Raw genomic sequence first — 26,594 nt, 5'->3', positions numbered from 1 at the left:
CATCGCGCCACCTTGCCACGGCCCCTTGGCATGAAACCACGACGGCTCGATTTTTTGCAGCCATTAGCAGATCAGAGCAGTAATTTCACAGTATTTTGGTCAGGGTAATTATAGTACCAAGTACCGAGCCGAGCCGGGAATTCGCACGAGAAGCCCCCGAAATACCAGGTGAGCTTCCTCGTGTGCACTGGGACGTTATGATTAGTTTAATTGGGCTTTGTTTGATTCCGGCCGCGGCGGCTCTTTGTGCTGCCCCCGTCGGCGGGCCTGACCTGCCCCGGAGCGCGCGCGGGCGCCAGCGCTTTGAAGCGGGCGGCTCCGCAGCGGCCTCCGCGCCGTTTCCCCGGCCGTTTTCCCCTCAGCGTCGCCGTTTTCCCCTCAGCCATCCCGCCCGCGGCACGTGCGGCCGCGCCGGCCGTCCCTCGGGAACGCGGCGGCTCCTCGAGGCGCGAGCGCCGCTCCGCGTGCCCGAGCTCGGAGCCGGGCCCGGGCCGGAGCGCTGCGGTGTCTCCCCGCCGCTTGCCGCTCCCGACTGGAGCGGAGATCAAAGCGCGGCGCCGAGCGGGGCCGCCGCGAGCGAGCGAGCCGGCTCCCTGAGCCGCGCCGCGAGAGCTAATCAAGCCATCAGGCCTCGCGGCGCTGCCGGCCCTCTCGGCTCCGACACCCGCCGCTTTGTCAGGACAAATTGAAATTCTGGGTCCACGCTCCCCMCCCCGCTCCTTCCTTCCCTCCTTCCCTCCCCGCTCCGTGGCCGAGCTCCGGGAAAGCGGCCGGCGGAGCCGCGGCCGCTCGCCCGGCGTCCGATCGGGAAGCAGGGCAGCAAAAAGAGACCCCAAAGCCCGAGCGGCTCCTCTCCCTTCTCCTTTCTTCCCCCCTCCGCACGTCGCTAATGAACTTTGCTCTGCCGAAACACTTTCAATTGGATCCGGGATGTAGTTTCTTGAGTGTCAGCTAAAACAAAGTCATGTGAAAATGCCTCCCTGCCTCGCGCTCCCTCTTTCTCTCTCTCTCTCTCTCTCTCTTTTTAATTGATATGATTTAGGCAGAGGGAAATGGTGAGGGGGATTTTTTTTCTATTGCCGAAGCAATTTTTAAGGGATTTAGCCTTACTTAGCCTGCAGGTCTTCACACTAATGAGAGCACTTAAGTTACGTCCAGGCGTTGATTAGACAGCTCTTCTATCAACTGGAGCATGGGTGTTTGTATTTTAGGTACCTTTTATATATTAGAAAACGTATATGCACTTTTATGGCTTTCTGCCGTTTGCCACGTATCTTTAATTGCAGTTTTTCTCCTCCGAGGTGGCTCTGGTGGCTGACAGAGTGCGGATGGCAACAGGCAAACGCTGCATCCCTGCTTGGAAGTAATGCCGAAAATTGTGTCTGTAGACGCTSCAAATCCTTACCCAGATCCATTCCTGGAAGGATCGCGGGCACCCTTAAATTCTGAAACCCTCCGTTAAGGGGACACGTAATTATATCTTAAAAAAAAAAAAAGAAAAAGAAAGAAAAAGAAGAGGAAAAAAGCAGCAAAATAGTGAACGCTGCCTCTGCCTGCAGTTTTTGTGCGTGTGCTTTTAAAACACAATAGTGTCTTAATTATTTTCCGAGCCATTCTGAAAAGTACAGCTTTTGTAACTTTTTGACATTTCAGATGAAAAAAAAAAAAAATTAAAACGTTGCCACCAGCTTGCACTATGAGCAGCCTGTAATAACAGTTAAAAAAGCTTTCTGAACTATTTGACAAGATTTCTTGGTGCCGAGGCCATATGCTGTAGCCTTTAAGCTATTTCTTCCTATCAGTTTCATTATCACCTGCCTCTGAGTCTCCAATATCATCAGTAAGCACATGCAGAATCATAATTATGCCATGTACAAGTTCTTTGATAACATGTACAGTTTTCTTCTTAATTCTTTATCAAATGCATTGATCGTGGCATGTGTGCATTGATCCAGGTCCACCATCTGGCTGTGTGTGATAAGCACAGTGGCATCTTTGCATTTCCACTGTCATTCATTGCGCTACAATTTGGCTGCAGGGGAGTAGTGGCTGGGATTAGCCCTGTTCTGCTACTTACTTGCATTTTAAGTTGACACCTCTACAGCGGCTCAGACCACATTACAAACTGAAACACATACGCACGACTTAGTGATGTGACACTCCTCAATAAGCTTACTCCACTAGCTACTCAACAATCTGTAATTGGATTTGTAGGAATAACAGCAAAAGATTTCCTAAGAATTGCTGGGGACAGAAGGTGAAGTTTTCTCATTATTGGCAAAAGGCTAGGTATAGATCCTAGGCGATTGGTATTTTCCATTAAAAACAAGCTGCCAGCAGTTTGCAGGACATTTTCAGGAAAAAAAAAAAAATATATATATATATATATATATGGAAAAGCAAAATAGGAGCGGGGAAGGCATGGGATTGCACGGGTTTCTTTGCAGGCTGCGATGCCTCCACCCTGCCCCTAAAATTAAGAGGGGCCAGGAACTTTGCCGGAGCGGAGCATTCCCGCGGAGGAATCACGCCGCGATCCCGGCTTCCCGGAGCCGCCCCGCTGCAGAGTGCGCCCTTTCCTAACGCACCTTCGTTTGGCGCTGTTGCTAATTACAAAGTCAGGTCTACATGGGAGCAAATGCCCCACGTGGAGCTCCACGAACGGGCACTCCTGCAGCGGGTAAGCAGCTGCTTTTCCCGGGAATTGGGCGCCGAAAACACCCGCTTTGGCCCGTGGGCACCTCGTGGCCCGGCTGCACGATGGCCCCGCGGAGCAGCACACGCGGGCGAAGCGCCCAAAGGGTTAAATGGGCTCAATCTGATTTATCTGAATAGAACTGCTGGGCTGTTTTGCACGACGCTCCCGCACAAATAGCTGTGGTTCACTTTGACGTTACAATTTTTTTTTTTTTTGTTGGTTTCTTCGCTTTAAATACTTGAACTGCTGGACCTTTTACTTTTTTCTCTGAGAAAGATGTATTTGTACCAGATTAGAAAAGCTAAACTGTTTCTTTACATTGAATAATCAGCCTGTCATGACAAATCTATCTCCTTCTGCATGAGTAGGTGCCAGTTTGACTAGCTTCTTTTAGGCTCACACTGGGTTTTAAGCTGGATCCATGTGCATGACTGGCAGTGCATTTGTTGGGCCAGATCTAAGGAGCCAGAGAGCGTTCAGCTCCTTTTTGCCTACAAAAGAGCAGCCAGACAACCAGCAAGAGGCCTTGGATGTAGCACAAGGTGATACTTACTTACTCAGCCATTCATTTTTTTTTTTTCATATATGTTTTTTCTTTTTTTTTTTCTTGCTTTTTTTTTCTTTCGGTAAACTAAGAATTTATCAATTTCACAGCGACACAAGGGATTACATTTTCGGTGGGTTATTTCTCTAAAGCCAGCCTTCTTCACGCTGTGAATACTGCACCAAATGAATTGTAGGTTTTTCAGGACAAAGCAAGATTGGGAAAAAAAAAATCCCCCCCTTTTTTTTTTTTGGTGGCTAGCGTGTCTTTAAAAATACTGCCCAGATTTACAGAGACCTTTTCCATTTTTGCAGTCACRCATCCCTGTTTTCCTGTGAGTTTGGGGTCTTTTTTTATTTTTATTTTTTCTGAAAGAGGCAGCTTTGCAGTTCCTCCAGTTTTAGACTTCAGGCTCCTTGGGCTCTTTCTGCCTCCTCCCTCAGTGGCGCAGGGATTGCAGCCCGGGAGCTGCTTTTTGCCTGGCAGAGCCGCTTGGGCTCCTCTGTGATCTCCTTCCATGCCCGGGATTTTCCAACTCCGCGTGATTTTGTGGGGACTGGAGGAGCTGATGCAGGCAGAAGGCGGAAAAGAGCCRGCATGTTGATGTCTCTCCTTTCCCCGTTGATCATTTCCTACTAAAATAGACGTGAGGAGGCACAAAAATGCCAGCCCAGGTCACCTTTGTTTGCAGCACCCGCATCTGCCCTCCTCGTTGGTGTTTTTGCTCCCTACCTGGGTGTGTTGAGCTCTTCTGAACTGGTGGCATAAACACAGTCCCTGGGGCCATCAGCGATTTAATCTGACCAGATGGGGCAAACTTGAGAAAGATTTTGACTTTCCACTCTGTTTTGCAACAAGAAAGGCTGATTTTTTTTCCCCGGGTCCTTTCTTTGTTAGCAAAAGCCGAGCTCGGGACATCCCCAGAGAAACGAGCAGGTGTGGCCATTTACAAGCATGTCCGCTTATATTATAAACCACCACAAGAAAAGTTTTGAAACGCCCTGAAAAGATCCGCTAAACACTTTTAATGTTTCATCCCAAATCCTATTTACTCCAACAAGAGCCGATGGAGGTCACGGTAAAGCCCAGCCTGCCCCAACGGCGGGCGCCTTTGGAAGACCTTGTAACGTTGTGTGCTTCCCGCGTTTCCCATCCGCGTCGGGCGCCCTGAATAGGTGCGTGGGGGTAATCCCGGCCTCYGGACAGGCCCCGAGCCCCTCTCCTTTCTGCCGGGACGTCCTTCCCGTCACCCCACGAAGCGGGTGGCCGTGGGGGCATGTGCAGCTCCCGCCCGGGCAAATTGCTGCCTGTGAGGACCAGCTCCTCGTGTGAAACTGCTCTTAAACTTTTGTTTTTGCGGAGTTTTGCTTTTAAACGCGCAACGCGGGGAGGCGATGCCGTCGCCCTCCTCAGCTCCCTGCTCCCTYGGCGCTGCCCAAGGGCCACCGGAGACCCCAGCGCGGCGTCCTGTGGGTCACAGAGCCTCCACCCGTGTCACACGTGGGGCTCGGCGGCCGCATTTGCCCCCTCGTTGCCCATCGCCGACCTGCAGAGCCGGCCCAAGCCCAGGGCTCCCTTGGCCAAGTCCTTGGCGTGGGCGGCGAGAACAAACAGGACCCCCTAAGGGCAACCAGCTTCATTTGCCTCTTAGGAGGCCGGGGCCTCCTCACAGGACAATTGGATGAAGTTGGGCCTTGGAGGAGCTCGCGCTCCTTGTTCCCGGGCACGGAGGCTCCAGCCTTTCTTTCTCCCCGCTCCCCTTAAAAGCAGAAGGTGGCTCGGGGGGGTTGTAGCTGTGTCAAAGCCGTTGGGATGCCACTGCTGATCACTTTAATTACTAGGACTAAGGAGGATAAAATTAAAAGGAGCACCATTGAAGCAGTGGAAGACGGCTTGCCGAGATGGCGGTGAACTGTGAAATATAAAAACTGCATACCAATACATTTTTATAGCAGGGAAACAAGGAATTACATTACTTATTCCTGAAGAGTTTGCCCTTAAAAGGGGAAGTTTTGCTGGCGGTGCAGCCGCGGGGCGGATTCTTAGACCGGTCCCAAGTCTTCGGGGGCAAAGAACAGGATAAACTCGGATGCCCCGTGGGTCGGAGCGGGGGAAATGTGGCCCGTTTTCTCCCTTGGGCCCAAAGTGGCTGTGCGTGGCTGTGCATGGTCTGTTCTTGCTGCGTTTGAACCCGTCTTTTTTCCCCTTTATTTTTCCCCCTCAGGCAGTTTAGCTGGTTCCTGCCTCTGTAACTGCTCCTCACCCTTTGCTTTCCAAAATCCCGCGGGGAGATTTGCATTTTAGGTAACCGCTCCAYGAATCTGCATTTTCTCGGTAACTCCAGCAATAACCGCCGGACTTTTCCCCGTGTCTCAACTTGTCGGCCCCTTCCGGGCAGGTTTCCCTCCGAGGCCGGCGATGGGCAGCCCRGATGCAGGAATTGCATCTCGGCAATAAATGCGCCGCTTTTCTCTTATCCGCCGGTGGTGATTGGCTTAATCAGCACACACACACGGCGCATAATCTGTTTGCTTGGAGATCCCCGGGATGTTAATGACTATGCTAATACCGCCGGGGATGGCAGTTTTGTCACCAAATTGTAGCCGGGTTTATTTCTAAGCTCTGTGGTCCAGCAAGGGGAAACTCTCGGGCACAAAACCTGCCAGGGATCTCGCTGCAAATTTTGCRCCCTGCTTTTGAAAAGTCCCTTAAATCAAAGACCCAAGTTCGCCAGGAACTGAAGATCCGATTCGATTCCGTGTAAACTTGCACGCAATTAATGCTACCAAATACCGTGGGCTGAAAGAAAATTGGGTGCCGTGTCAGCTGGCTRTGAATTAAATCAGGGCGCTCCATCAGAGTGCCTAGGAGCCGGAGCAGCTTTGGGCTTGCCCGTCGGATAGGGACTTTAGCGGGAAGSGCTCGGAAAAACCTCTTTGGATGAGCAGGAGGCGGCAGGGCCGGAGCAGCAAAGCTGGAGCTGATAGGGAAGCTGTCACTCAGGCGCTGGATATTGCGCTGTGTCCATACGCCGTGTTTACCGTGGGGTTTTATGAGTTGTAACCTGCCCGTGCAAGCTGTTAATGAGGCTAAATCTGGCTGCTGCAGGATTGAATTCCCGCGCACCTCTGGGCTAATGGTTCTCAGCAGAGAGTCCCATTAGGGCTGCCTGGGGACTGCGGCGTTTGCATTCGCGCCATTGTGCCCGGCACAGGGCTGAGTAAATAGCTACAAACAAACAATTTGCATGGAAATGGCTGCAGTGCTCCTAATTAGTATTTTGGGCTTGTTTTATTAACGGCCGCTTAAGCCAAATAGCACTTAGGAGCAGCTCTTCCCAAGAGGTGCAGGTGCGTGGCGTTGGGGATCTGGTTGGGTGGGAAAGGGGCCAGCCGCGCTCTTCAAAATGAGGCGTTTTGCTCCGTTCCGCTTAGTTTAGGCCAACAGCGAGTGTCAACAGCGGGGTTTATCCTGTGTGTTATACCGAAAACGGGACGTTTTAGATGAATTGGACTTAAARCCAGGTGCTGACTTTGTTGCTTTTAGGAGGGTCTGTGATGTTGGGAAGGAGGAGGGGGACAGTTGGGTAAACTTCTCCCAAACCCCGAAAAATTCAACTGTTTAAGACTAGGACTAAAACACTCCTTCCTTTATGGTTTAATGTCTCTTCATAGATAGGCTCGGGTATATTTTTTATCCATATTTTTTAGCTGTGGCATGTTAGTCATGTCCAATATGYCATGCAATAATTTTTTTTCATTTACAAAACGGAAATATTAATATCCTGATGTAATTACAGGTTTTAGTAGATAAGCGTTATCTGGATTGATTACCAGAATAAATCATCTGATCTTTTTAATTAATGAGCGAACCCACAGTAATAGTGCAAATAGTGCATTTTTTCCAACAAGGAAAAGTCATTTTTTGCTCTGGAATCCATTGTTCTTTCCGTAATGCTCATTTGTTTCCTTTTTTGTTCAAGAAGATTTATCCCCTGAAGTCCAAGGGTTAGATCCCTCTCTGTGCCTCACTTTGGATGTCGTTTTACCCTTTGAAGTCAGCTTGGATAATGGAGTAACCAAGAGCAGCATCTGGCTTCTCATTTCAGCTCTGATAAAACGCTACTCCAACTATTAATTCAACTACAACCATTTTTACAGCCACAATAAAACTTCTGGTAGCTGCAACTTTGAACCCAAAGTTTCAGAGAATCATTTTAATCAGCCTGGTTTTATAGGACTTGATTTATGGCTGCTTGAAATTGCAAATAATTTTTAATGCAATAATAATTTGGGGGATGCTTTAAAATGGGGGGGGGGGGAGGAAGAAAAATCCGATCCGTGGATGCCTTTAAAAATTGTGGTGTGACACCCAACTGATACGGAACATCCTATTTATAATGTGGGCCAAGCACCGCGCTGTAAACCAGTCCCTATCATGATGATCAGATTGGGAATGAAATTGCATTTCTGTCAATTACTGAGTTGGCAACTGTTCAATATATCTTAGCAGCAGGATGAAGAGCGGCGGCGGCAGCTGCGAGAGCGAGCTCGGCAGCTAATAGCAGAAGCTCGATCTGGAGTGAAGATGTCAGAACTTCCCAGCTACGCCGAAATGGCTGCAGAAAAGTTGAAAGAAAGGTCAAAGGCATCTGGAGGTGAGTGAAGGAACCTCCTGGCTTATTCCTATGGCAACCTGGAAGCCAGAGGGGACCTTTCGGGGCGTCGCTTTTGTTCACACTTCACACTGGGCATCAGGTGCACATATCAAAAGACTGGCCCTAGGTAAGTTTGCCCAATCAGGGTTTTATCACTTCGTTTCCAGCAATTAAAAGACAGGGGTGTATGAGATTGCAGAGAAGTGGTATTTATGTGAGGCAGGTAGGGGTCTGTTATTTATGGATTTGCCATTACCCATAATTTTTGGAATTTCCTGACGKTTGCTTACAGTCCCTCCAAGATATGTTTTATTTAGGAACAGAATAGATGTKTTTTATTTAGGAATTTGGGGAAAAGAACATTAGGAATACCCAAGAAGTTTATTTTTTTTATTGAATATGTTCTAAAAGACTCTTTGAAAGACGGCACAGGGGAGGTGGAAGCAATAACCTTTTGATTTTAATGGCAGTCTTTYGACGTACCACTTGCCTTTACAGGTTTTGGGTTGTAATATTGCTGTAATATTATTAAACTGACTTTGAAATGTCATTACAATTCATATACCTGCCAGTGCTGCGAGCAGCAGTAATGTAGTGTCACTCAAATGGGTGCTGAACACATATTTCTGTACAGGCTTCTTCCTCTTTCGGTGCCTCCTACATATTCCAAGAGGAAATTCTGGTTTTCGTACTAACATGCAATTGTAAAGCAGAGAGTTAGGGAAATCCAGCTTTATATTTGCAGCACGTGTAGGTTCAACAGTGAAATGTTTTTTTCTCTACTATATATATTTCTACATACATGTTAAGTATGTTCTTATTGCGTACTAAAATCCTACATAATGCCACAGAGAACAGCAGTTTGTTGCATGTGTCTCTGGCTCTGGTCTTCGGTTTTCTTCTTCTCTCTGCCCAGTAAATCAATGGTGCCAACATGCTCTTGCTTGTTGATAAATAGGCACATTCAGACATTGATGGGCAATCAGGCATTTTGTAAAAGCTCTCTGAACTTACACACATTTTGAAAGAATACCCCCAAGTATTTGGATACCGCAAAGTACTTAAGAAAGGACACCCCAAGGTACTTAAAAAGAGAGGACAAAGGGAGCTGTTTGTATTGTTTCTGTTAAACATGCAAGAGTATATCCCATCTGTGTTTTACCAGTTGCTCTGAGAGCCCATGGGGATGATCAGCCAGRGAGATCAACGAGTTCCTTGTTGAGCTGGACAGGTCACGGAGCGAAATAGCCCAATGCCTGTATGTTCAGAATACCACCATGTTCTTCATCCTTCTCACTGTTGGTCATTCCCCATCCTACTGATCCCCATCCTACTGATTCCCCATCGTGGTTTTATCCTGCTTGTCCATCGCTGTTTCTCTTGCTGCCACGTCTTCCCTGCAGGTAAGGCTTTTTGTGCACATCCCAAGTGCTCAAAATTGGGAATTACATTCTGAGGCCTCAGCAAGTCGCTTGCAGTGTGGCTAAATGGTGCCACGAGTTGACATTCTCTAAGATCTGGCCTTCCCTGAGCAGAATGTCCTCTCAATGTTGCTGCTGGCTCTTAGATTTATCAACTGTCTGAGAGGAACTGTGTGCTTAACACTTGTGCAAACAGTCCCGAGCTGTTCTTCTCCCACCAAGGAGAGCATTTGATTCCCTGGGYTGGCCACAGTTCAGGTTCTTCAGGCTAGTTAACAAACCTGCCATGGGCAGGTTTGGGGGATTATTGCTTTCAGGGGATCTGCCCCACTGCTTTCTCTTCATTTCTCTAAATATCTGTATCTTGCTGTTTCTTCAGCAGCCTCCCACCCTGCCACGGCAGTAAAACTTGATGCAACTCATGCAAAGGCTGCCTGCCCTCTCATTCCATTGCTCCATAGTGAATTTTGGCAAATTCTGTCCCTCTTTTGGTACATCTGGATGTCTGTGTGCAGACTGTGCCAAGCTCTGCCTCCCGTTGCTCTCTGCAGCCGATACGCAGGTCTGTCATCCATATAGAAGTACATATAGATGCCTGCATATGCACTGCAAGCTTCAGTGCTGTTAAAGAACAGATAGTATGAATATCAACAGCTTACCTGAAGTTTTCACCATTTCACCATTCAACCTGCTGGGCTTTGTCTCGGGTAACATCACACCTTTTCATCTGTGGCGTTATCTCCTGGTTTGCATTTTCCATGTGGGTTTTTCTTGGTTCACGCAGTATTTTGTCCAAGTTATCTAGACTCCTSTTGGCCTTGCAGTGTTCATTCCCCATCTCCCCCGTGCTCTTTTCCTGCCCGTGTGTGAGTATTCCGGCACTTGCTTGTCCTCGTTCCTTCTCTCAAAGCTTTCTTTATGGCCCATCTTTGACGTATTTCCACAACACTCTTCATAAGGTCATATACTARTCTCCATCTCTACTCGAGAAATCCATTCTTCAAAAAATGGAATAGCTCTGTGAAGTTACACCAGCACTTTATAATCCAAATAAACATACCTGTTTCTGATTTGCTCTTTCAATTCTTGATTTCCAGTGCAAATTAGGATTTAATGCACAATGTCTCTTCTTTATGACCGTGTGAATATTACCCTAGTTGCATTCGCGTGTAGTTGTTCTGCTGCTGCCTGTAGCCATGCACAGTTCCTGTACAGTGCCCAAAGCCAAGTTTACAGGAATATCCTGTGTCTCCGGAGCTCTGTTGGCTGTTGTTTTTCTCAAACTCTTCTGCATTGGTTGCTACATTTTGATTTACAAAAAGAGAAGGTACCAAAGCATTTTTCTCTCCCTCAAATCAGTTCTTCCAGAAAAAAGAAAAATCAACGTTTGGACTTTGGAGACTGAAGACTAATTCTAAAGACTAATTTCTTGCTCATATTGCTGGTGAAGATCTGCTCTCTTGCAATATTTCTATATTTCTCATTGAGAGTTTTGTGTTTTGGCACTGGTGCTACATCCTCTGCTACAGGCTTTGTTTAATCATGGTCTGAGAAGCTCAAATGCCGATGGCAAAGAGAAACTTTCCTGGACAAGCAGCATCCTTTTCTACAAAATGCAGCCTTTTTCAGGAGGTTAYTTGGCATGTGAGATGGAAAATACTTCTTTCTGCCAACAGCCAGAGGGTTCAGGGTGGCAGCTTCAAATTTATTAGATGTCCTACTAGCTTTAGGCTGATAAGCAAATGCCTTGAGATGGATCCAGGGACAGTATCAAGATAGGAATCCAAATACCCTCTCTTTTCCCAACAGCGAGGGGGCCAAGGAATTGGCATCTTGTCTCGGTATTGTCCCTGCTCCCTGAGCATGTGGGCAGTGTGCTTGCTTCCTTCTCTGGCCCATCTCACCCCTTAYGTGAGATGACAGGTTTGTGAGGAAGTGGCCGGTATCTGGAGGTGGCCACTAGGCTGCAGAGGGAGGCAACCACACTGGGCTTTGGGGAGAAAAGTGCCCCAAATGGGCAAAAAGGGAGAGAAAAAGCAGAAAAAGAACCATCCAAATGTGCTGTAGGACCAAATGTAGAAAAAAAAATGCTTTAAAAATGTTGGAATCAATGACAAAAGCTGGTCAAAAGACACAGAGCTGCATCTCAGAAAGCTCAATTTCATATTTTTGACAGGAAATATTCCCTCTGTTGGCAGTGGCCGCTGCGCTTCCTTGTCCTGACATCTGGTCTCGTGTGCACATGAACCGTTGTCTCAGCTCCACGTTTCTTCCATTCCCCATGTTTCCATTCCCCACCTTTGCTTTCTTCATGGCTGTTCACGTTCTCTTGGTCACATCCTGGAGCCTTTGAGTGAACTCTGCAGGAGTTMACTTTACCTGAAAGTAAATAAACTTAATATACAAGTGTGCACAGGCTTGGAGGCTCTCCTGGTGACAGTCCCGGAGCCTGAAGACATCTTCTTCCCCGCAGAACCAGCATTGCTTATGCAACAGCAGTGGCAGCTTACGTGTGCTCCTCCATACATGTCCTCCTCCACACAGTCTCACCTCCTAATGCAGATTGTTCCTTTCTAGCTTTGTCCAGAAGCTGAAATAGTCCCGTGCGATTCCTTCATACACTGACGTGTCTAAACCAGTTTAGGAGAAGGTCAGTTTAACTGCAGATTTTAAGGGTTCTGCCCCATCTAAAAAGCAGCAGGATTTTTTAGCTCTAAAATTGCTCTGGATCGTTTTTTTTCCACCCATGATCTGGCAGGCCCACGTACTTCCCAGAAAACCTTATTTTGAGCTGTGTCAGGCTCTTGTCAGTCGGGCTGTGTAGAGGATGGCCCGTGTTGTTTAGCTGTTGGCCTGATTATATGTCTTTAATTTTGTTCTTCTGTTAGATATCTGTTACCTCTTCATCACATTATTCCTTTTATTGCTTATAATTACAAAGTCGTGTTGGAACATGCTTCCAAAACATGCTTTCATTTTTATTACCATGGAAGAACTTTGGACTTGAAGAAAACCGGGGTGTTTTGGAACAAAGGATCTGTCAGCTTTAAAAAATATTTGAAAACTTTGGAAATTTCCTGCAAGGAATGCTTGCAGTTGACGGTTCCTTGTAGAGAGCAAGGATAGTCGTACTCCACTCAGAGACATGCCAACTTCAAATGAGATATGAGGTCAGGTCAGKATCTGACACAAGGGACAAATCAACATTCCCATCCCTTTTGTTGTCTAAAACAGTGGTGTCAAAGCCAGCGCCTCYGGTTTCCTCTCTCTGTATTAAATTAAATCAAGGACAATCAAATAATCTCGCCTAARCGTTCCCTCGGTATCCGGCGGCCTCGCTGGGCGCTCCGAGCGCTTGGKGGTGGCTGCTGCTCGTGAGCCGACCTTGCCGGGGAAAAAAAAAGGGAAAAAAACCAGCAAACAGCCTCCTAAAATGGGAATTAGGGGCATAAAGAAGGAAACAAAATAAGCAACTGCCTAACGTGTGCTTCAGTGGCACGGATGCCGAGTGCAGGCCCGCGTATTCCAGAGAGGGCCAGYGAGTGTCAAGGGCCGGTCCGGGTCCACGTTTCCTCAGGCTGCTGGTGTTTGGGATCACAGTTTCCAGTTAGGATATTTAGGATACTTTTAGTTTCAATGGGGAACGGGTGCACAAAAGTCATGCAGTCATAAAGAGCATTTATTCCTATCAGGCAGTTCTTCAAAGCACCTTTCAGTTAATATATAGGTGTATTCTTTCTCCTGCTATACTCTAGTCATTTTTACAGCCGTGCGTACAGTACATACATAGGAAAAAAATGTGCCTATGAGTCTGAACAAGAGTAGATATCACTTGGTGTGAGGCTAAAAATGAATAAATACAATGCAACTACATGTTTTGGAAGTATTAATCTAGCTTTTATGGATGTCGTTTAATTTAATTATTTCTTTGTATTGAAAATGTGAGTCAGGGCTGCTTCTGTGATCTCCTTCACGGTTCAGCACTTACCATTTGATCTTCCTCAGGTCACTTACTCTTTCTGTGCCTTAATTTACCCACATCGTCATCCTAATTATAATAATAGTAATCGCCAGCTACATAAAACATTATGTGGCCGATTTACAAGTGGTACTCCTAAGCCGCTCTGGGAAACTCGGTAGGGAGAATCCTGTAAAAATACAAAGAGTAATTACAATTGCTGTTTTATTTTAAATGCATATAGGTTGATTCAGAGCAGGGCAGCTCTGGCAGCGCCTCCGGAGCGCGGCCGGCACCGCCTGGGCTCCCCTCACAAGGAAAACCGGAGCGGTGGGAGAGTTTTCCCGCAGGGACAGCCGCTCCGGGCTCCCCGTTCCTGCCGYGGGCCCCGGCGCCAGCAGCGTCCCAGGGGAAATCATTCCGCTCCGAGGGCTAAGGAGAAGCACGTGGCCTTTTCAGAGTTAGCCAGACGTTGAGCCCGCAGAAAATCCTCCACGGAGGCCGGCCTCGAGCTTTCTTGTGCCAGGCCTCCAGCGGAGCCCCCTGCGTGGACATTGAATTGCGTCGGCTCAAAGATCCCTCCGTGAGCGCACGGAGAGAAAGCCCCTCGCAGCCTTATTTAACCGTTTTGCATTTTTTGTTGTAGCCCTGCTCAGCTCTTTCTCCCAAGCGGTCGTTGTTCTTAATGATGGACGTGCATGTACATAAAGAAAATACTAACCTTCCTGCTGTATGTTCCTACAGATGAGGCTGAGGATGAGGATAATATTGAGATAGATACTAACGAGGAGGTTCCCGAATGCCCTCTTTCTGGAGGTGGAGATGAGCTTACTAACCTAGAAAATGACCTTGATTCAACGGGTAATTTAAATAATGGCTATTTTGTGTATTTTGCATGACTAACACGCCGTCGTCGTCAGTGCTGATGTGCTGCTTCTCTCTTTCGTAATTTTTAACTATTAATTTGTGCCTTTCCAGACCCCTTTTTCCCCCTTTACTTGTGATATCTGTGAACGTTTTGCTTCGTGCTTGCTTTGGGTTGCAGTGGAAAATAAGCAGCGCCACAAGGAGCCCCCCGAGCAGCAGATTGACCCGTCCCAGATTGACCCATCCCTGTCCCAGATTGACCTGTCCCTGGAGAAGCCCCGAGCGCCCGGGGCGGCCACGGGCAAGAGGGAGCAAAAGGCAGCTTTTCCTGGCATCCCCTGTCTCAGTTCTGCTCATGACAAGGGCATGCATTAAGCCAACACCCTTGATGTAGTATTTGCTCCTTGTRAATGAACCTACCAGCAGCATTTATGCCGCTTTCCGTGCCCTCAGTTGCCTTCGTGAGCTGGTCTTTTCCTCCGTGCAACAATTTTGAGTCGTGTCCTTTTGGTTTGTTTGTTTCTTTGGGCATTCCCAAACAACTCAGTAAGTAAATTTAGTGTTTCCAGCATCTGCATTAGGCCCCTGTAGAGCAGAGTCCAGTCAAATGATTTGCCAATAAATCCTGGTTCATATTAGGAGAAATAGAAAACCAGTAAATGAATATTCCTGGCATCTAGTCCCAGTGACTTGCAAGCATTTATTTCCATAGGCCTTTTTCTCCTGAGAGGTATCTTCTCAGGGATACAACCCCCCTACCAACACTTCATCCCTGCCATGGGAAGCCACCCAGGAAAGAGAAGAAAAGGGGGAAGCCCTTGGGAAAGGTCAGTTTGCACCTCAGCTGGGAGGACAAGCAGCACCGTGCACACAAATGAGGAAGAGGACGGACACCGGTGTTGAGTTTTTAGTGGATTCCAGCCAATTCCTAGCAAGTTTTACTGAAGGCCGAGTCTCTTGGGGACATTCCCTGCAAAGGTGCAAGGGCCTCTTCACCTTTGGGATGGCTACTGCCTGCGGTGATGGATTTCTCAATTCCCTCCATGTCCCCCTGTGGAAACGTTCCCCGAGCTGTCCCGTGTGACGCGGCGGCCGCGCACGCCGCCGCTGAAACGTGACCCTCTTATATCACAGCGGTTACATGATGTTCGTGCCGGGCCGGCGTGTCCCTGCACGCGCCGCCATCCGGGCCGCGCCGGGCGTGCCGGCCGGGAGGCCGCCCGGCCTCCGTCACCGCCCGGCCTCCGTCACCGCGCGTCCCGCTCCGGGCGCCACGTCCCGGGACGTTCAGGCGCCACGTCCTTAGGTGGAGTTCGGAGGCACTTTGCGGCCATCTTGGCTTGGGGCCTTCCATAACTCCTGGTGAAGTATCCCTAGAAAGCGGCCGCCCTCGGTACCGCGGCTGGGAGGCCGGGCAGCGCTGCCAAGGAGCCTTAGGATGAGTTCGCACTAAATGAATTTATCAGGAACTCGAGGGGTTATCAGCGCTTACGCCGCGGGATGAATTGTGTCGTGTCGTGTTAAAATAAACGGGTCTTTATGTGTGTTTGTGGATGTATATGTGCGCGCAGCTTGGGAGTCAGGTCTCAAATGCTGGCTCGTTTCTGTGTTTTTCTTCTGCTGTCTGGAAGCACCTAATAGTTCCTACTTGTTTAGACAAGTGCTGCCTTTTTTTCTTGACATATGTTTTTTGAGGAAATTTAGAAAACATCTGTCCGTGTAACATGCTTTACGTAAATCTACATCAATCTGACCCACAAAAAAAAAAAAGGAAGATGTTTTTTTTCTTCCAGTTTTAACATTTGAGCTTGAAGTGAGAGGGAAGGGAAGGAAATCTACCTTTTAAAGTGACACATTGTTGTAGGGACTCTGCATTTAAATGCATCTCACTCTGTTGTATGTGGTATTTGCATATTTAGCAGAACAAAACAGTAAGTTGGTGGATTTGAAGCTGAAGAAGCTCCTAGAAGCTCAGCCACAGGTGGCAAATTCACTCTCCAGTGCTGCTCAGAAAGCTGTAACTGATAGCTCGGAGCAAGACGTTAAGGTAAGTTTTGATTAATGCTTTTGTCTCAGTACCTGTGTGCTCTCATTGCTGTTGTGTACTTCGTGATGAGGAAAATGATTTCTTATCAAATCCTTCACAGCAAGAAATGCAGCAAATCTTCACGGCGGCGGCGCGGCCGCATGCTTTGCTGTGCACCAGGCTTTTTCTGTTGATTAATCAACGCTTTTCCCATTTATTTTTCTGATCTCGGTGCTGGTAATTGTCTGGCAGAATAGGAGCGGATACAAAAACGCTCTCTGAGTTGTTTCCTGGTGAGCTTGTTGCTCAAATGGGCAAGGAAGCCCAGGCTCTGTCCTGCTCCCCATGAAATGAGCGGCAAAGTTCTCGCCGCTCCATGAGAGCCGCCCTGGGCTCTCGGGGCTTTGCTCCCCTTCCGAGCCTGACCCCCTGGATTTTCCCCATTCAGATTAAGCCGCATTACATTTTAAACACATACGTGCCCGCGTCCTTGACAATGAGGGGCTCGGGGAGAATAAAGCCATGGGGACGCGGTGCGGGCGCTTGCTCTGCCTCTCCTCAGCGCTCACCGCTTCCACCAAAGTCCCACACCAACCAATTTGCCCTTTCGTTTTTCTAATTAGGCCCCTTGCATTCTGACTCCTGTTTTTTTATTTTATTTTAAATAGCCCGTGTGTGTCATGAATATCCCTATGGCTCTGGGGCACTTGCAGTTGGGTATAACTTTTCACCCACCTGCAGTCTGCGGGGAAAGCACTGCTGACTGAAAGGATTTCCTTCCCCAGATACAGAGATGCTTTGAAGTCCCAAAACAATGACTTTCATTGCTTTTCCCTTACACTGTCGGTTCCTATAAATTGGTGATGAAAGTGTGTGGCAGCAGCGGAGGACTTTCGGTCTCTATCTTGGAACAAAGGGAAGCCTGGATCAAGTCTGATTTTTGCGTTCAATTTAGCTTTCCGCAGTGGATTTAATGCAAAATGAAGCTGGCCCAAGAATAATACAATGGATTGAAAAGGCTAACTGAATTAGTGGGCTTAGAGGAATACATTTGTAAAGTGGCAGAAGTCCCTGGTCATAAAAAGGTTTCTTAAAATGGGATTTGCTGGCTAATCACACTGATATTTTGCCATGTTGCCAGGCCTAAAAAAATTAGCCATGTTTGTTTATTTTGGTAAAGACTCYAGTTTAGCCTGTCAAATGGTTATTGTGCAAATAACAGGAAACACCCTTTTATTTAGCCAGAATCATAGCAGCCCGGTTCCTGCAGCTCAAAAGCCATCCTTATGATATGAGCAATACTTTTTATTTTTTTAAGCGTAATTCAATAAATGATGCCCAGGGCACCTCCATTAGGGCAATTCGCTATCAGCTAACCTGCAGAGAATGCTGTTTCTCTTTAAAAAAATAATAAAAAAGAAGCTTTCTTCTGCATTAGCTATTTTTTTTTAAGTTACTGCTGCAAAAGGTGCAACTTAGCAGCTTCCCTCCGCGCCCGCCTTGTGAAGGGAGAGCTCCAAAAAGGCCTTTCTAAGGAATATATGGTGCCCATCTGTTCGCGGGGAGCTCCGGGCATTGACTTGGATTTGTTTTTTAATAAAATGCAGTTTACACGTTTATAAATGAGGCATTCTGTGTTTGTGGAAAAGGATAAACTGTTACCTTCCCTGGAGGATTGTGTATCCCCGGCCTCCTTGAGGCTAGAGAATAGGCCATTGGAGAACTCCCTCATTACTGATTGTCTCAATGCAGAGGAAGGGCAAAGTCTTGGTAGCTTTTGATAACCAGTTTCAGCATTCAGCAGGCTTAGCTATTAGTCATGCATCTTAGCCTTTCCCTATTTACTTTCAAAACACTTAATAAAAATAATAAAAGATTAGGTATAAAATGAAATATTTGTTTGGTACACAGCCCCTCGGTATCTGCAGTTTCCACACACCGCGGTGGTTCAGTCTTCTGGGATATTTCATGTTGATAGACCCATTTGAATTTGTTACCAGTATTAACATRGGAAGCCCTGGAAAAGATAATTGTAGTTTCCTGCGCTGGAAAGGGCTTACTTACAAATCTGGCTTTGGAAAGTTATAGCTGATGAAATGCAGTTCAGTGGGGTAGCATTATAATCCTCCCTTTTAGCCTTCATCCAGCCTTAGTGGTTTATCTCAATGGGCATAAAATTAGAAACTAGTTCTTCTTGTCGTACAAGTCTGGGGGACGGCAGCAAGCGCCAGAGCTGTGCGCGGGGCAGGGAGCAGGGAGCAGGGAGCAGGAGCAGGGAGCAGGGAGGGCTCCAACCCCGGCGCTTTCCCTGCGATTGCCATCGTGTGCTCGGGGGCTCGGCGTGCTTTGCARAGCAAAGTTACAAAAGGACCGTTTCCGCCCCAAAATAGGCGCCGGGCAGGGACAAGGGAGCCCCGAGGAGCAGAGCGGACCGAGGGAAGCTGGGCGCTCCTGCCCTTCCTTCGGCAGCTGACACCGATCCCGTGCGAGCCAAAGTCCCTGTGCACCCCCTGCGTCCCGTCCCCGGGTGAAAGGCACCTCGCCGCTCCGGGGCTTCCCTTTGGGGAACAAAAGGCGCTCCTGTGTGTCCTGTTTCCCTAGCAGAACGGCGCGGAGGAGCCTCGTGCCGAGCGCTTCAGGAATCCCGTTGTGTTTGGCAAGGACTCGGCCGTCAGGAAAACGCAACTCCAGTCGTTCAGTCAGTATGTGGAGAACAGACCAGGTAGGAGCAAACTGAAGCCATGTTTTCCCATCTCGTGATTGAATAATGTGTAACAATAAATATATTTCAAGCTGATAATGTAAGTCCACATTTCAATACATAAATATCAAGCTTTATAATAATTTTACATGTCTTTCCTCTTTTTTCAAGAGATGAAAAGGCAGAGATCAATACAGGAAGATACAAAGAGAGGAAATGAGGAGAAGGCTGCGATAACTGAGACTCAGAGGAAGCCATCAGAAGATGAAGTGCTTAATGTATATTAATTTTTTGTCTGGTTTCATGATTGCTGATAATTCCAAACTGTATGTGGAAATAGTGCCTTTATTTGTTAAAATGAGATGTTAGGTTTTTTAGATGTCAATCTCCAGTGCATTCAAAGCAGAGTGAGAGGGGYGCACTGTTGAATTAGTCTGCAGTGTGGTGATAATTGTCAGATAAAAAAAATGAATTTTTCAGAGTTCCACAGCCCCAGCTTCCTTGAGACATTTCCATCAGGGCACTTCCCATAAAGAGATTCCAGTATTGATCTACCGGGAGGATTTTAATTATTACAATAGCAGATACCGCAGAGCTGCAGTTAGAGGGAAGAGTCACATGAGACCTGCTAGAATTTCTCAGCCAACCCATTTTGTTGGCTTGGGTTAATGGGTGTTCAACCTTTCCATTATCCAGATCAGCCGTGAATTACTAGCTGAATGATGTTTGCATTAATATAATATATATGGTAATTTCTTCACTTAATTAACGGGGAGGTTCAGCTCAGTAGGGGTATGGGCTGATCATGTGTAAAATTGATTTGTGAGGGAAATATTTGATAGACCGCAGGGAGAAAGCTGGGTTTGATGGACAGCTGCGGGACAGAAGCAGGAAGAACAAGTTTTAACCTGAATTTTGTGTCTGAAAACGCAACACGACCTGGGATGGTGCTTGCTTGTTGCTCTCCACGATTCATCGAAACACGTTTGTAGCTTTTGCTGAAGCAAGCTAGAGCCAAGGGGAGGTTTTGCACCGCTCTCCTATCCGTGCCGAGCCATCCAACTTAGGGACCTTCCAGTTATTTTTAGTGCCGAGCTGGAAAGGTCTGCTGCAGTAAGTTCACATTACACATGCAGATGATACACATGAACTCTTGGGATATTTCAGCCTGACGCAGCATTTCTTTTCATCTTATAATAACAATTGCTCACAATTATGCATGCTGACATTAGGGAAGTTTTCATACTATTTGCAATTAATTAGAGTTGATGAAAGGCAGTATATTGCTGCATCTCAACTCCCCAGACCGATTTTTTTTCCACACTTCCTGCTCTCAGGTAGTTTTTTTTTCTTGTTGTTTTGGCTCTATGACAGGTAAGAAAAGATTCCCCTTGAAATTTGAATTGATACTATTGGCTAGTTTGTGTATGGAAAGAAGGAACTGATTAATGGGGCATATTAAGCTTAAATTCACACATCCCAAACTTTAAAGTTCTTCTCGTATTGCTACTCTTGGGAGTCCCGTCGTTCTCTCAGCCATCACTTGACTGTGTCTTTATTTGCAATAATGTGCTGACGTGATTAATATTATTAATCGTAACTCACACAGGAATATGAAGCTAAATTGGCAATTGCAGGCCAAGTGTGCAGAGAAACATTGAAACTGCCTAGTTGAAGTATCTGTGSTTCTTAGAGCAACAAGTTGGCCTCTAATAGGGAAATACATCTCAAAAAAGAGCCTTTTTTTTTTTTAATCTTCCCAAAGAGCAGTAGTTTTAAGTGTTGCCTTACAGAGTACAGACAAAACTTGGAAGCAATTCACCATTTTTTTCYAACTAAAAAGATTTACCAAGGGTCTGAAGGGTTACTACTGACCAGAAGCAAAAAGGAGATGGGATTATTCTGAAGGAGTAATATCTTCTTCCCATCTTCTCAGGCAAAAGCATACCTCAGAAATGGTATTTCAGCCTTGTCTGCCTCCTGCACGGCCCCCATAGARCCAAAATGGTGTAAGAAAGTTGTTGGGCCCCATGAGAACAACTTGCAGGTGTCAAACACGGGTGCTCAAACCATCCCCTCCTACCAGAGCCAAACTGGTGGCCCTTGTTGGACCAATCTGGAGATTTGTGTGGCCGGTTGAGAGGAGATGGAGAAGTTTTTGGATGCAGGGGCTGAGCGTGAGTCATGAGCACTTGCACAACACCCAAACAAGGAGCAGGTTGGATGGGATTTACCAGACGGGCTTTCCAGGACCGCCTTCGGGCCGGGACTAACCAAACCRGAGGGGCCGGGCCGAGCGGGTTGGATCCCCTCCGTGCCCCTGAGCGCCCGTGCAGCCCTTTGGCTCCCTGCCTCTCGGCGTAGGAGTCGCGGGTACCAGAACGGGCAGTGTTTTCACAGGTCTCGGTGTAGCCACGCAGTCACCTGCAGCCAGAGAGGGGTTAGAGTCGGTCCATCGAGGGTCTGTGTTAGGATTGACCCCAAGGAGCTGAAAAGGCAAGGGAGCTTCTTTGGGCTTTGTTGGGAATCCCAAAAATGGCCGCATTTTAATTGCCCATGGAGATGCTCACGCTATTTCTTGTCAAGTTAGTGCTTTAAAATTGAATGAGGACCGAGTGGAAGAGAAATGGCACGTTAAATAATACCATATTTGGGTTATTCCCCCTTGCATTGTGCGTGGTTGCAGGAGCTTTAATGTACTTAGACATAAATTCTAAAAATCTCAGAAAGGCAGCCTGATAGGTAGAAACTGCAGAATCAATGAGGAGACTCTGAAATGCTTCCTAAAGGAGAAGGAAAAAAAATAATTAAAAAAARGGGTATGTTTTAATAAACAAATGCTGGCATTTGGCAAGATTGTGAAGTTTGTGAAATGTAAGTGTTAGCTTTTTGGTTGCGAGCGTGCTATTTGGCTGTTTAGGTAAGTGCCTTACTAAGTGTTTGTGGAAAAGAAAAATGCAAGTTACAAGTGATGTTTTTTCTTCTTGTTTGTTCTCTTTAACAGAAAGGGTTCAAAGACACCAGTCAGTATGTTGTAGGAGAATTGGCAGCACTAGAGAATGAGCAAAAGCAAATTGACACCCGTGCCGCGCGGGTGGAGAAGCGCCTTCGCTATCTCATGGACACAGGTACGGTGCCCAATTACACTGTAAACAGTTTTGGCAAATTGAGCGTTCACAAACTCTTATAGAGTTTTGGAAGTGTGAATCTTTGAAGCCTGAATGTTCAGCAAAACTGCCTTGAAAATAAAAAGGCTGCGATTTGCAGCCACCTCTCTGGGCCCTGGTGATAAGAGTGCCTTCATGGGAAGTGATAACTTGCCCTGATACCGTGTGAGCCAGCACTATTGAACAGTGTGCTCATCCATGCAGAGTTGGAATACACATCTGTGCCTCATTGATATGCCACTGCTTAAAAAAAAAAAAAAATGAGGCGGGGGGGAAGTCAAGATCTTCACTGTTCTACTGATTCAGTGGGRAAAAAAAAAAAGATTTGGCCGGCTAAAGCCATGTACTGCATGAAACAGAGCACGGTGCACGGCGGAAGGCTCCATTGACTAGATCACTGAAATTTGAGAATACTATCTGGTTACTGATGCTCCGCAATTATTTGATTTATTTATTTATTTTCAGGAGAGCGGGCTTTAAAAAGTCAGGAGCACTTGGGGCCGCGGGGATTAAAGCGCCGGGGAGGGTTTTTTGTTCGGCGCCTGGCGCGGTGAGATCTGCGCTCAGGTTTAGGTGGGTGCTGCGCTCAAGGGTCCTCGGAGCCGGGCGGCCTTGAGAGCCCCCCTTTGAACCCGTTTGGGCACTCCAGTAGTTCAAAGCTAAACGCAATTGTGCTTCCAAACGGCGCTGTTCCTCTCCCTTGGGGAAGAAAGTTTGTGCGCTTTATGTTTTATTTACGTTGAAACGTTTTCTGTGCGTCTGACGTTAAAAACTGAGGCCACCTTTAGCCGGAGCAACAAATAGATGTAGAAGCAGACTTAAATCCGGTGAGACGTTGCTATTAAATACAAAAGAAGAGGGTTTATTTGAAGTTCAGTAATTTGAACTGAGCTGGCAACATGTGTCCAAATATTAGGGTGTTTTTTTAATGTATTTACTTCCGCGTGTGCTCTGGTGGTTTGACTTTTTGAAATAATTTTGCAAGAAAAAAAAATAACTCTCAGGAATTTCTCTCCTGCATGAATGCCTGTATATTAGGACTTTCTATGGACCTATTATGGGCTTTTGAAGTACTTTTTCAAATGCGTTGCATGAACTTTAGATGTTTAGCTAGTGAAAAATGTGTATATTACCCTGCACTTTCTCGTGTACTTTATCCTGTTTGTGAAACCCACTTTCTGCATGGAAGGACTGCTAGGACAGGGCTGGGGTGAGCTCCRGATCCCCGCTCCAGCTGCACGTGGACTCGGCACCTCAGTGCTCTTGGAGGTGGGGACAAGCGCTGCAGCCCTCGGAAGAAGTTGTTCTTACAGTCTAGAGCATTTCCTGGCAGAAATTTAAACAAATTTAATTTAAACAAATGCTTTCATCGTCCTTCGTGAGGATCTTATTTATGTGCTCAGGTTAAAACCCAGCTTAGGAGAAAGTGTTTGAAGGGTGACGTTCCTTACCTGCCGTTAACTTCACAGCCTTGGAAGCAGGGATCCACAGACCTTCCTCACCACAGATCCGGGGTCTGCCTTGGTACCACCTCCCCTGCCAGTCAGTATCCCATTTCTCACCAGACAGCATCCCGCTGGCAGCGACCACAACTCCTTATGTGGAAAACTGATATTAGGAAGCGTTGTTTCTATTGTATCTATTGTTTTTTATTCAACCAGCTTTCGTGTGATGTGACCTTGTTGGTGGGAAAAGCCTCACCATGTGTTTTGCTGTCCCTTTGAGGGGCTTTTCTGGCAGTTCTTCCCCGCCTGCTCCTTTTCCTGCCCTCTCTGGGCCCTGCTGCAGTCGCGCCACAGGTCTGTGCTCTCCGGTCTCATTAGCGGCTCCCCTTGCTAGGGCGGCCCTTGTTTCCCTTCCCCTCCTCTCCTTAGGAGCTAATTCCTGAGACAGGCAGACAAGCAGTTTGCRCCTCCGCCGTAGTCTCCGCTTTGTCCGCGCGGGTCTAAGTCGTCTTCTCCTGAGAGTCTGACTGTCTGCGAGATAAAGCTGCAAACAAAAAGATGAGTCAACAGCAGCTGACCTGCCAGCGCTGCACAGACCTCCGCCGCGGTGAAGCGGAGTCGGAGGGAAGGAAGCAACCGCAGCCCCACAGCTACAAAAGCCCTCAAGGGCTGTTGATGAGGATCTCGGGGGCTTGCAAATACTCCCCTAGCTGCTGCTACATACCAGCAAGATGAGAAACACGGTATGTTGCCAGCTCTCGGACTTATGCTGAAAGATCTTTTGATGTCTGGTTTGGTTTTTTTTTTTGGTCCGTAAAACGCAGGCTTTAGGAAGCAGGAGGTCACGTGGGCTGACAGAGTCTGYACGCGGAGCATAAAGGAGAGGACCCACACGTGGATTTGTTGTATATCTAAAACTCTCTTTTAAGCAAATCTCTTTACTTAATCTGGCACTGCTTGGGGCTGGAATATTGGAGAGCCTTAGGCCAGCAAGAGGCTGCACTGACCACCAGGGCAGGATGCCATGTTCACACAACCCATGGAGAAGGGGCCCCGCCGAACTGTCCTGACCACCATCCATGAGACCTCGTGTCCCCACTGGCTTCAGGGTGCATTTGGGATCAGGGGTTTCAGSTCGGTTTCCCCAGAGGGGACCACGGTGCTGAAGGGTGAAGGGAATGAGCAGGAGACTCAGGGTGCCTGGCGTGCTGATGGCAGCCCAGCCTCGTCGGCCGGGTGCGTGGGGATGCTGGAGCCCTGTTTGCTCTCCCCCTTTGTCGGCTGCTGCCTGGGATGTCTTGTCTCTCTCCGCTGTGCTTGGCCCCCTTCCTCGGTAGACTTTTGCTGGGAAGGAAACTCCCTTCCCTCTTTCCTTCTGCTTTTCCTCCAGCACAAGCCTGGGGTTGCCTCCTCTGGGGGAGACTCTTGGCTGTGTGGCAGATCCCCATCCTCTGCAGTGCAGAGTCCTCTCTTCACCCGGCAGGAGGGATCATCCGAGGCTAAAGCTTTCAGGAGAACACGTCTCCTGCTCCTGTGCATTGAGACACCAAGACAAATGGGAATTTCCTTACCACACACGAGCAGTAAGAGCAGGTAGTGGTGCTCGATTGGGCAAACGTGGAAGAATTCCTGACCTTTACCAAAAGGGAAGCACCTTTGGCAAGTAGAGACAAGGACGTTCCTGGTGAAGCAGCAGCTCCGGGCGTTCTGCAACGCCCTTAGACCCTCGGCTTGCTTTTTAGTGAGTGTTTCTGGTGCTTAGGACTGCAAACGAACRCTCCAAAATGCCACACGCCACGGCCTGGCCAAGGTGTGCCCTTGGACCAAGCCTGTGGCCCAGTCCCCACGGACTGGAATGAGGATCATCCCTTCCCTTGCGTGTCCAGGGATGCATCACCAGGGGAGCAGAGGTGCAGCCCTTGGCCAAGCTGGGCTCCTATCTGCAAAGCCTGGCACGTAGCGAGGTTCAGCCTGGGCACAGCTTTGCATCCCCAGCCCCAGCACCTCGGGGTTTGGCTGGAAACACTTTCCTACAACRTGTGGAAAAAATGACGAGTTATTAAAATTACCCACGTGCGGATTTCCATTTGAATGTGGCTAGGCACSCTGTTATTAATACCCGGCACTTTCTGTCACTGGTGGCATACCAGTCCCTGCTTCTTGCACTTATAATCTCCCTTTATTCCAGGAAAATGTAGTTTACTGGTACGTAGCAAAACTGTGAGGGCAGACAGGGTTTGAGTGTCCTGAGCTCAGCCTGCGTGAGCTGATGCCGTGTTTGCTATCAGGGTACAGGTAAGAGCTGCATGTGCAGGAGGGGGTTTGCAATGCTGTTCCTAAAATATACCATAACAAAAAAATCCAGCGGATGCAAACTTTTAGGGAAAGCACGGGGCAGAGGTTAAAATAAGAGGAGGCGTTTGTAGGCTTGAGTATAAAAATCGCCTGATTTAATAACTGCTGATTTCCCTTCTTTCCCCTGTTATAATAGCTTGATGGTGAAAGATGGCAGTGGCAGGATTATCTGGCTTTCGTCAGGACTCTGCTTCCCCGTGTTGTGCCTAACCTGTTCTGGATAAATAGTTTTGTCTCTGCTTCTGACAGTGTCTTTCTCTATTGCAGATTCTGCTGTCATTGTGTTTTAAGGTGTCTATCATCCCGATATCTAGGCAGCAATTAAAATGCAGAATTATCACATAATACAATTAAAGTGAAAAACAAAGAAGCCTAGTTTACGGATCTCTAATCTAAATTTAGCTCTTTTTTTTCGGTCACTATTTCTTCACTAATTGCAAAAACAACCATTTAAAAAAAAAAACGCAGCTATCAGATATTCTGTTATCTGACCATGGAGTATGAAGTGTTTTTAATTGTTTTTCTGATTAGCTACGAGCTCCAAAATTCAAGCAGAAGCACATTTGTATTTTCCATCTGAGATCCTGTACCCTTACCAGTGGATGAGCATGTTTGTGGGACTGTATAAGGATTAATGAAATACCAARAAAAAACCCCAACCCAACCCTCTGCTGTTACTGATTGACCAGTGATGGTAAATGTAATTGAATTAGCAGCACACTAAAATAAATGTAGACAAAATAAATATAGACAAG

The 26,594-nt window shown here is 47.4% G+C and overlaps 1 protein-coding gene across 5 annotated transcripts in view; it reads left to right on the top strand.

The window, feature by feature from the left end:
- The window catches only part of EHBP1 (EH domain binding protein 1), a 163,893-nt gene that overhangs the window by 109,998 nt on the left and 27,301 nt on the right, over nucleotides 1-26,594 (top strand). For 2 of the 5 annotated variants that reach the window (XM_026033977.1, XM_026033973.1), the window contains 6 exons: nucleotides 7,752-7,899; nucleotides 14,023-14,139; nucleotides 16,065-16,192; nucleotides 18,776-18,893; nucleotides 19,044-19,150; nucleotides 21,877-22,000. In XM_026033977.1, coding sequence (XP_025889762.1) covers nucleotides 7,752-7,899; nucleotides 14,023-14,139; nucleotides 16,065-16,192; nucleotides 18,776-18,893; nucleotides 19,044-19,150; nucleotides 21,877-22,000 — 742 coding nt within the window. Of the gene's footprint in view, nucleotides 1-7,751; nucleotides 7,900-14,022; nucleotides 14,140-16,064; nucleotides 16,193-18,772; nucleotides 18,894-19,043; nucleotides 19,151-21,876; nucleotides 22,001-26,594 lie in introns of all 5 variants that reach the window. The other 3 variants (XM_026033974.1, XM_026033972.1, XM_026033976.1) reach the window with 2 other exon arrangements.

The sequence above is a fragment of the Nothoprocta perdicaria genome, unplaced genomic scaffold (genome assembly GCF_003342845.1).
Source record: "Nothoprocta perdicaria isolate Ctin4 unplaced genomic scaffold, notPer1 scaffold_138, whole genome shotgun sequence".
In the NCBI taxonomy this organism is placed as follows: Eukaryota; Metazoa; Chordata; class Aves; order Tinamiformes; family Tinamidae; genus Nothoprocta; species Nothoprocta perdicaria.
The sequence above is the reverse complement of the archived record's forward strand: the minus strand, read 5'-3'. Positions and strand labels throughout refer to the sequence as shown.